Genomic DNA, 11023 nt, shown 5'->3' on the forward strand with positions numbered 1-11023 from the left:
AAAAGATGAGAGAATTTAAAATAGATACATTTCTAAACCAAAGCAAATATACAATCAATGAATATCAGGAATTAATATGGCAGGTGGAAACTATTTATTGAAATTAGAATTCAATACAAATCTTATCATGTGTTAAGAACTCACAGCAACTTAAGCACAAATAAGGTATGACAGTACGAATAGACATTTCTGTTTGGAGGAAAGCTCAAACAACAATTCCCATTCAGAGCACACAATCATTCCAGAAAAAAAAAATATACTTAGATATATTTATTTATGAAAAAGCAAAAAAAATAAATGTGGCATTGCCATAAAAAACAGCATATAATAGGTTTAGTGATAAATCATGCAAAACGTAGAATCCTCGGGTGCATACAGAAAAGTGCCTTACTTACCTTACAAAATTAAAAATATACCAAAAGTAAAAATAAATATAAAACATTATCTTCACAAATCAAACCAGACACGTATTAAGCAAGAGAAAATAATTCATATAATCTCATACATATGTTATGATGGGCATTGCATGCAGTACAATTTAAAGGAAGTGTAACTCATATAACATTTTCAAAAAAAGGTATTGAATGGTTGTTTGCTACCATCAATTACATTTCCAATGCCTAATTACACTTTTATATGCATGAAGGAAGTTACAGATGATAACTTTGACATGCTCGAGAATTCATAACACAAAGCGACTGCTGCATGCAAATAAAAAAATATAAATATAAATAACATCCGAATTCATTTACTGACAGATGAGTGCAATTCATTCACCCAAACTTCATAGCTGCAAATATAAACTCGCTGCTGCCAATAAGAAATAATCCCGCATAAATATTGAGTATCTGAAAATGATAGCAACGGGTTTCCATTTTTGAAATATATGCATAAACTACATGAGGTATATGAAGTCATATTGGTAAAGTGTCACTACGCATGTTGCAATTTACTATCAGAAGTGTCTGCCTTATTTTATTTCTTGTGTTACTGTAACTCATGAGTATCATTCATTATTCTTTACAATACAACTGTAAGTCATTTTGCATTTTTTTATATTTTCTTATTCCCTCATACTGGAAGTATTCCACATATGAGATTCCTCAATATCGTTCACAAAATAAAAATAATTTTATTTACTTCTGCATTCAGTTTCTCGTGTAGCAGTGTGTACACTAATCATCCATAAAGTTTTTAATTTGCCAAATACATCATTACGAAACTATTTTCCACAAATAAACAAACAAACATTCCATTGGGACAATATCTTTGAGATATTTCCTTCACCATATTCGCAGTTCAGTAGTGATTAAAAGAAACTTTTCTGTATAATTCAACACATGGTGGAATTGCACAGAAATGTGATGGTACTTATAATCCATAAGTTCCCAATTTTCCTCACATGGTCTCCTTTTTATGCCTTTACATCCTTATATAATTCACAGAGAATTACTGCAATTTCTTTCATATGCTTTCAGGATTCCATATGTCACAACACAAATAATATATACATTTACACATATATATAATTTGGACATAATATTGCTTAACATATAAATTATCACAAACCTATGACTTTACACTCCTCCTAAGAATAATAGAATCAAATTATTTCTATTTTGCATCATTACATGAAGCTTTGGAAAAGGAAAAAAAGAATAAAACAAAAGGTAAAGAACACAGTTTTTTAATACAGATTATAACTTGTTTGTGAATTTCAGATGCAAACACAAAATGTTCAAACAGGGAAACAGTAAAGGACGTTACTGGTGATGTAAGCACAAATTAACCAAAAATAGAAACATAAATAAAATTGAAACTTATAAAAACACAAATATATATGATACAAATATTTACCACATATTATAATTCGCCACCCTCACACTTGAATTATAAAGAGTACATAACACAAATATGTGGTAAAACTAATACAACTCGAATATACATATGTATGTATGTATGTGTGTGTAGAAATGATGAAATGTAATTGTAACAAACCAGGCACAACACAAACAAAATATATGCATTATATTATTCTCTAAAAAGTAGAAGAATAAAAATCAAGAAATATTACGCAGCTTTTCTCACAAGTAATTTTGTTTCTATACATATATATATACATATATAACACGACAGCTGACAACATTAAACTCTCAATTCCATAATATCTGACGCCTGAAGTGATAATTAGCAGCGGATGCCTTTAACAAAAAACAATAGGAATAACAACATCAAAGCATGTTTTGAGAGCTTAAATAAACTTCCTCATGGATAAACCATTTGTACGAAGTTTGAGTGCCAACTTGGAGGAACAAAGAAAAAATAAAAAAGAAGAATTAAATGGTAAAAGAATTGCGTGTGATATAACTAAAGGATTTGTTAGGCACTACACTCATTAAACTCCAATTTCATAAAAATACTGTAAGGCATAATATTTACTGCTTTACCGGTTATGTGCCTCCAGCAAGCAATAATAAATACTTCGAGTATTATTCAATTTCTGATGCTATGAAGTGTGTAATAAAGTAGTGCATGAGTAAAATATTCAAATGTTGGTGTTCACTTCAAATTATAGACTCTGCACTATGAATGTCTCTCGATGTTTATAATTTGAGAGAGCAAAAGTGACGGCGCTACTATTTATTTCTTCCAGTTCATGAATATATAAATATATTTATACATATATATAATCAGAGGTGACATGCAAAAGCGTTTAAACATCAGGCATGAACATCTTTCCATCCATTTAAAGTAAGACGATACAATAAGGTAAGTTTAGGATGAAGTGAAGGTATCATAATGTTAACATCTTCCTTCAAGCGGAGGATTCAATTTAAATAGGCGTACTTCACAAACAATAGTAAAATAACTGAGAAAACTTATGTCACTTAATCGTTATTTCCTTCAATTCTTATTTTGAATCGCTCTGTACCGTCACACCTTCAATAAAGTATATAGTGACGCATTTCACACATCCTCCCTAAGCCATCTCTCATAGTCATAGCTCTCCACAGCAATAATAAAAAATAATGAATAGTTTAGTTCTTACCTTCCCTTTTTTACTACCGACAAGAAAGATATACGAAATAATTATCATACTGAATAAACAGTAAGGTTTCCTCATCATCCTACACAAAATATGAATTGAAACGATAATTTACTAACGAAGCGGAAGTGTCTGAAAGCGTCTTTAACTCGTCTCCTGTGCGGGGCGAAGAGGGTTGTGTTGTGTGGGCTTTCTAAAAATTTCACTCTCTTGCAGACAGCTGCGTAAATAAACGGGGAGTACAGGTGTGTTTAGAGAAATATAACCGTACAAAATAATACTCTGCACTCCTAAGTCCAAAACCATTCATAATGCAGGTTTTCATTAAAAAAATAAGTAGCAGTAGTAGTAGTAAGGAGAAAGCTATTGTTTTTTCTCACTCCTGCTGCCACGTACATCATGCGTAATACAACAGTTTCCATTTATTCTATGGTAGATTTTTTCACATAGCAAGGGATACTCGGAATTGCTGTATCACTTTCGTTGTCCCAGCCATACTGTCTGCTTTTCATGGTTAAACTAAAACTCCAATGAAATCACATTGTTGTGTCATCTTTTGCGAGTCACCAATAATGGTTGTGCCCCACATTCCTCCATGTTCGTAACTATTTTGTTTCCACGACATTTAACCACGTCATGTGCCTCACACTGATAAATATGTTGCATATCCATGTTTGAGTCCTCAATCTTTCAGGGGTCGCCTGCTGCAGCCTCACGAGAAGTGCATGTCCTGAAAAAACTCTTGTGATGGTGTGTAAAATTCCAGGAGTCCATTTTATTAACTGATGGGGAGTCGATTCAAATTCACTAATTCCTCATTTTTGCTAACGTATCGGAACCCCAGCCGAATATCTTCAGGCAACTTCACTTGAGAGAGGAATGACTTTAGATCAAACAATGCCACCGACTGGTCATGGAGAGTATTTAAATACTGGGAAAAGTGACCCAATGGGGCATATGCCTCATAATCATCCCTGCTCTTTTTAGCCTTTGGTCATGCAATAAACCAACACCTTCTTCCAAATCTGTGTTTCCTCCATCACAAATAATGGCACACAACCCATCCTGTCGTATGTCTCTCTGAAACTGGGCCAATGATACGCGGCTGCTTCATTATTTGGGCATACTTTTCTACAATGCGCAATTCTGACTCCTTCTTTGATACTTTCTCTCTTTCTTTCTTTCTGCATCATCTGTGCTATTCATGATGCTCCAAACCTCATCAAATCGTTTACTCGCTGCTTACATCATCCTCTGTCAAATCCACGGAAGGGAAATCATTCCCACATTCATTTCCTATTGGAGAGGTGAAGTCTTTTTTTTTTCTCTTCCCGTGAGGTCACCTTCATTTCCCCTTGTGAGTGTCAAGGAATGCTGTGCAATCGATAATTTGGGAAGATATTCACCGTTATAAGTCCCGGCTTCCCTCACACTGAGGCCGCACATTTCTTTCAATTGTATCTTACATCAAAAACATTAAAAGAACCGGCTTGCTTACGGAAGCTGTCACACATCTGAGATACCACACTGTGCCTCGTGGAAGTTCTATTGTGTAGATATGCTTTCCCAATTGTATTAATAATATGTTGTCAATGTCGTGTTCCATTGCAACTACTTCCGCTGCGCGTGTCAGCAGTGCTCTTCTCTTTATGGGATGTTCTATCATTACGTATGGTCTTTTCAGTATGGTGTCACTTTTCCCCTTTGTGGTAATGGCTATGAACTTCTTCCTCTTTCCTCCAGAGGTTCCTCCCTATGACTTTTCTCACACTGGCAATATCCTTTTCCCAGTTGATATTTACGCATCGTGTGACTCTGTGGGTATCGCTTTTGAATTTCTTTGGAAGGTTCCCTCGAAAAAAAATCCACTATTGAGGCTTGCCTGCCGTGTGAGTGTGGTATAACATTTTTCTCTTTTTTTTTGGAGCTGTGTAATTTCTTTTTGCCATCGCATGGCTGGGTGTAATTCAGGTCACTACTCATATTGCGACTGGATACCACTCTGGACGGAACTTCCTGCAAGATATTATCGAATCCCCATTACAACATGTGTTGTGTTTGTTTGATGGGTTTACCTGTTACCGTATTGTAAAGATGGACCCAAAAACAAAATCCGCGTCGGTGTGTCCAATAGAGATGATGGAAGAGTTCTCCTGTACTGAAATAGCAATGCTTTTTGCGAGTCGTAAACTTACAACAACAAATAGAAGTGCAGTTGCATCCTATGCTGGAATGCGGTAATGATTTTCCGCCAATGCATAAAAACACCGCATGATGAATTCCCTATCGCTCAAATGTTTTAGTCCTCAGCCACATTCACTTTGCTATTCTATTGGCTCCTGAAACCAATGTCATGATGTACGGATGGCTTTGTGTGGGAACTGCAATAAAAATAAGAATAATAATAATAATAACTCCTTTCACCAATGAGTTTACTATTGGTTGTAAAAGTGCTCTTGGTGCCACTCCATTTTTCTTTTCTTGAGTCCCCAGCTGCTGAAGACCTGTTGTATTTTTTAAAAAGAGTGATGCACCGTTTTATTCCCCACCCCTTTCAGGTGAATTTCTCCTGCACGGTTGATACTTTCCCATTGTAGAATGTTCCTCAAGGTGTTTCCTTTGTGAAGCTTTGGTTATGCTATAATTAAAGACCACTCAACTCCATGCTTCCGGGACCTGCTGTTGCATTTATTCCCCTTTAGTTGCTGCAAATTTATTCATTTGACAAGTTGTAGTGCAATACTTCACTTGACCATATGTGTAACATCGTGTCTCGTTGCTTTGTAAAAACTCAAAAAGAACACATCAGGTGATATTCTTCTGTTCTTACTTCGTACATTCACATCTCTTCCCGTCAGTTCGGAAACTCCCACACAAACTCACCACTCTGTGAAGATTTGTAATTTCCGTTAGTGATGGGCGTACTGAAGTGGGAATGTTTGGCACTTCAAAAACTAAGTTTTTTAAACTTACACCTTCCTTCTTGCATAGAGCTTCATTTCGAGAGTAAAAGAATAGTTGAGTATCATGAGAAAACATAAGCCCAAATATTCTCAACGCAAGCTTTCAATAAAAACAAACACATTAAGATGGTTCAGTGAACACATGCAGGATAATCCCTAGCAAAGGTATTATTCACACCCAATAAACAACTCAAACAAATAACACCAGCATACATATCGCAGACACATATAAGTTGCACCTGCACAAACAAATAAAGACTGCTGTGACTCATCATGTGTAAAATATTATGAGCACAAAAACATAAATGTATTTGATCTTCCATGAATGTATAACACAATATTATTTTGCATTATCACCGGAAAAATATTTTTTTTATATTGATATATATATATTCAGCTAAAAGTCAAGAGTGAGCTGTGGCCTTGTAGAACTGTAAATGCGTGCATGTTCTGATATTGTTGTTTCCCATTGTAAAATGAAGATACCTGCAGATGTGAGGAAACGACTCCTTTAATGCTTATGATGCATCAAATAATTCTCTCGTAAGGAAAGGAGAGAACAAATGCTCAGTACACGTGTCCCTATTTGTATCTTTCAATGAAGGTTCTCTTGAATGGAGTAAAGAAAAAAACAGAGAAAAAGCAAGAAGTATATGATGTAATTGGTGAGACATAATGAAATGACCCAACAAGAGGGAGAGGAAGTTACATGCCTTGACTAAAGTCATACAAATAAAGCCAGACCCTTCACACTCGTTTTACAATGTTCTGTCGTATCGCTCTGCATAAAAAAAAAAATACTAATAGGAAAGGGAAATGTAAGAATAGAGTAAAAAAGCATCAAATAGCTTGAGGATTATCGACACTCAGCTACGTGGAATGATACGTATCGCAAATTTGTGTTTGAAATGATCACCATCCTAATGAACTTACCCGTATGTTACTTAATCCTAGGAAATACTTCTCTGTGCGCTCAAGTTACCTGGCAACTTTCCTTCCGCACCCTATGCATTGTTACCACCTCTATTGTTAACTCCGTTGTTATTTTCACCTCTTGTTTTCAATTCAACGTATAGTGCAATAATGTGTTTATAAAGTGAGACCGCGAACTGACGCACTTCCCTTTTCCAAAATCTTTCCTCAACCTCATTATTTTGCCCTTCATCTCTGTCAGTCCTTTCACAGCACTGCGGCTTCGTAATTTTTTCGCTGTCAACCCTTTGGACATAAATTATTTCCCATACCATATCATTGGAAAAATTGTCCCAACCTTGGAAGTAACTTCGCAAATACCTCTTCATCTTAAATAACCCACCGGTGCTGCAGGGATGTCTACCGGAAACTGTGTACTGCAGTCCCACAAAAGTCTTCGGGCTCTCAACGAAAAAGAACGCATCAACAACTGGGAAGCTCCTTGATTGCGGCTTGTACAATTTCATGTATTGAATTTCAGCTCCAGCTACAATTGGAACATCCTCAGGAACCACAATCGAAGGACCAATGAGTCTTGGTTCTTGCAGCACCTGCAGCACACTTTGTGGAATTTGATTCCTAGCAAATGAAAGGCCCTGTAACTCCCTTGCCAACTCAGTTAGTGTATTCTCATGCGACAATGCTTCAATGCCACTCTTCTCAAACATGTAGGCGGCGATAGCGCGGTTAGACAGCAGAGCAGACATTGCAGCATATTTATCCGTTAGCCAAGGTATCAGAAAGTCTAAAATAGCTTGTCCCGTGTAAGATGAAAGCGGTCTGCAGCGATACATTTCACACAGGAGCTTCTCCTCCTTCACTCGAACAACCCCTACTAACTTGTGTGATACTTCATCTGTTTGCCACATAGCTGCGTTTTGGAAATATTTAGCGTAATCATTCATATCATCATCTTTCATTTTGCCAATGGCTTCCTGAACCTTTCCCTCCTGCCTATTATACGAACTAAGACGACCAATATGACGAAGCAGTGGACCAACGATACGAATGCGAGCTTGAATTTCTTGCCATTCACTTTCAATTTTCTCCTTTGCAACTGGAGGACTCCACTTGTAAGCAGGAGCAATTTTCCCCCATCTCGATATGTGTATGGCTTCCAAATCCTTCAATGTATCACAGTTCATGTAAATATCTGAGGCGGTGTTTTGCTTGGACCATTCATGGAATTGCTTGACGTTTGGAGAGCTCAAAGCAATACCGGCACAACCAGCAGGTGGTTTCGTCGGAGCAGGATGGTCCTTGTCCACATCGAATATAACGTATCCCTTGATATCCTCACCGCTACGTGATCCTCCGATTATTTGCTCAACAACTGTAAATGCATTCCCATAATCATTGTAAAACGTAACATATCCTGCTCGACCACCTATGGGTTTGTGAAACACATACGCCTTACCCCTCACAACGTATATGATAATCTGAAGCTGACTCGCTTCATAATGCAGTAGTTTGTATAACAGTAGGGATCCCACGGAAAACGATTTACCAATACCAGGTGTACCAATAAGAACATTAGACGCATCGTCAACAATCACTTCATCCATAAGCCACCGGTTAAGCACATTCTCCACCTTGTACCACACCCTCAGTGCTTCCCTGCGGATATAAACATCACTTTTAAAAACATACTCCACTCCCTTCTCATGATTAATATCATAATCATTTGGGTTCTTTTCGAAAGACGTGTATGGCCAACCCATTTGAGATGTAAGCACAGCAATCTCCAAGTTACCGTGACGGGGAAGTGGTTCGTTCATAGTTTCCGGAGTGTGACTGACATCAACCTCCTCCTTCGTCCACATGTGTGGCGGTCTTCCATTGAACACTTTCATTCCAAGTGGCTCTGTATCATGACCCGACTCCACATAACTCCACGTCGCATTGTATATAGAATCATATACTCCTTTAAGTTCGCTACCATCAGCTGTTTGGGCAGCTCGCTTTTCCGCTCTCTTGGCGGCCGTCACCGCTCCATCCAACCTTCCCCTCGCCACGGGACCAACAAATTCTCTTATTTCCACTGTCCCCTTCTCCTCCCACTGACTGAGGTAGTAAATTTCTTTTTCATCAAGGTACCTTGCTTTCCGCTTCATTTCAGAGAATTGGTCATATAATTCTTTATATTCCTCAAACTGATAAAGCCGCTGTATCCTTTCTAGAATCCCGGCATCCAAAATATAATCCCCTGGGCTTTGAACAAACACATCCATGGCCACATTCTCTGTGTTATACGTGTTTAAAAACTTTTTCAGCAAAAAGTCATGCAGTGTCAAATTACGCAAACCCGCATAATCATCCAGCAGCACATCCCTCACCTTACTATCCATAGTCCAGTTGGGCCCCCCTTCAGTTCTCTGCCGTATTTGTGGAGGCTGAGCAGCAGCAGCAGCAGCAGGAGGAGGAGGCGGCGGTACATTTTCATCCCGTGGCCTCCTCATGGGCCCTTCAAAATTATCTGCCACTTGTTGATTTTCATTATTTCCTTGTGGAGCTGCGGGACTATTTGCTCTTGACATAACTCTCTTAATATTATTAACTTAACTTCCTTTCCTTTTCTTTTTTCTCTGAAATTATAAATAACTGAAGTAAAATAATAGATAAGAAAACAATAGCGGGTGAACAGTGTAACATAATATCAAATGTAATAGAGCGCGTTAATGTTTATTCACTATAGTTTGCAGAATATGATATCATAATGTATTTGGTATTGAGAGGAACAATTTCAAAATATAGCAGCTGTAAATAAATATTTCCCTTGCTTCATTATCATGTGCTAAATATAATGAACTTCATACATCATTTCTTTAACTATGAATAACATGCAGACAAAAAATATTACTGCCTCATATACCTGCATAAACACTTCGTATATATAATCAATATTTAAAGAGAGTCAAATTCTATTGATTAAAATCAAGTAAAACAATAAACAAAAAATTTATGGATATTAATGAAGCGAAGAAAAAGAGTATCGGCACAACACATAGATATACACACACATGAATACACACCACACAACTACACAACTGTTCCACTGGAGTTTCCTCACTTCTGTCAATACGTAACATTCACTTGCATTGAATAAACTCATTGAAATATAAATCACTTATCCCCTCCCCCGTGTATTCACTTACTTCCAAAGGAGAATATTAAATAATGTCTGTAGGACAGGTAAAAAAAAACTGATAGTCTTTTTGCATCAGATAACCAGAGAGTATTTCTGTTTACTTTCATAATAAATAAAAACATTCTTTCACCTTCAGTTAAAATAAAATTTAATTACTTGCCTCCTCATTGTTCACAACTATCAACAACTAATTCAGCCCCACACATTCACATGTATTTTATGTGCCATCGTTGTTTGATTCATTCACACACCTTTTATGATAGCGATAATACAACATATGGAAAATAATTGGAATAAAATTAATACAATTAATTGAGGAAACCGTAAAAGATTATCATAACATATCTTTTATTTTCCCTCCTTTCATTTACACTGATTAATTATGTAATGAGACAATTCCTTTTCAGTACGTGTCCACACTTATTGTATCATCATTGTAAGTTTCCTATTGCTCACATACATAAAGTTATTGGAATAACAAAAAAATAAAACAACACATCTAAATAACTTGAAAAAATATATAACAAATAAAGGTAATAAAGAAAATAAGCGTGAACAGACAGATAATAAAATGAAACACGTCTCGCACTTTCCTTATAAATATTCAATAGTTGGCGGATTACAAATAAAAACAATTACACATTATAGAAAAGAAGAGATATAATTACATTATACACCTGTATGTGGATATGTAACAGTGAGTCATAGTAGAAATAAATTGTCTAAACACAATAGTTATGGAAGATAAAATAATTCAAAATATTAAAAATATTATTCTATCAACATTCCCTTCCTTCTCCATTAAGTTTTCAAATGGTTTCAAATAATAATTCACATAATCTTATACATATGTTATGATGGGTATTGCATGCAGTACAATTTAAAGGAAGTAAA

At 36.3% G+C, this 11023-nt stretch overlaps 1 protein-coding gene across 1 annotated transcript, besides 11 other annotated features; it reads right to left on the reverse strand.

Moving 5' to 3' along the window:
• Positions 1–11023: part of a sequence feature (sequence corresponds to BAC RPCI93-3B10) that runs on past both edges of the window.
• Positions 710–735: a sequence feature (AT_rich).
• Positions 1118–1139: a sequence feature (AT_rich).
• Positions 2660–2691: a sequence feature (AT_rich).
• Positions 3032–3368: a mobile genetic element.
• Positions 3032–5436: a mobile genetic element.
• Positions 4198–4232: a microsatellite.
• Positions 5432–5460: a microsatellite.
• Positions 6370–6403: a sequence feature (AT_rich).
• Tb927.2.370 (retrotransposon hot spot (RHS) protein, putative) lies at positions 7014–9518 on the reverse strand (the record flags this gene model as incomplete). The annotated part of the gene is made up of 1 exon (XM_946387.1): positions 7014–9518. One exon carries the CDS (start codon positions 9516–9518, stop codon positions 7014–7016), a length of 2505 nt encoding a protein of 834 aa, XP_951480.1.
• Positions 9378–9397: a microsatellite.
• Positions 10874–10905: a sequence feature (AT_rich).

This window comes from Trypanosoma brucei, chromosome 2, assembly GCF_000002445.2.
Source record: "Trypanosoma brucei brucei TREU927 chromosome 2, complete sequence".
Lineage (NCBI taxonomy): Eukaryota > Euglenozoa > Kinetoplastea > Trypanosomatida > Trypanosomatidae > Trypanosoma > Trypanosoma brucei.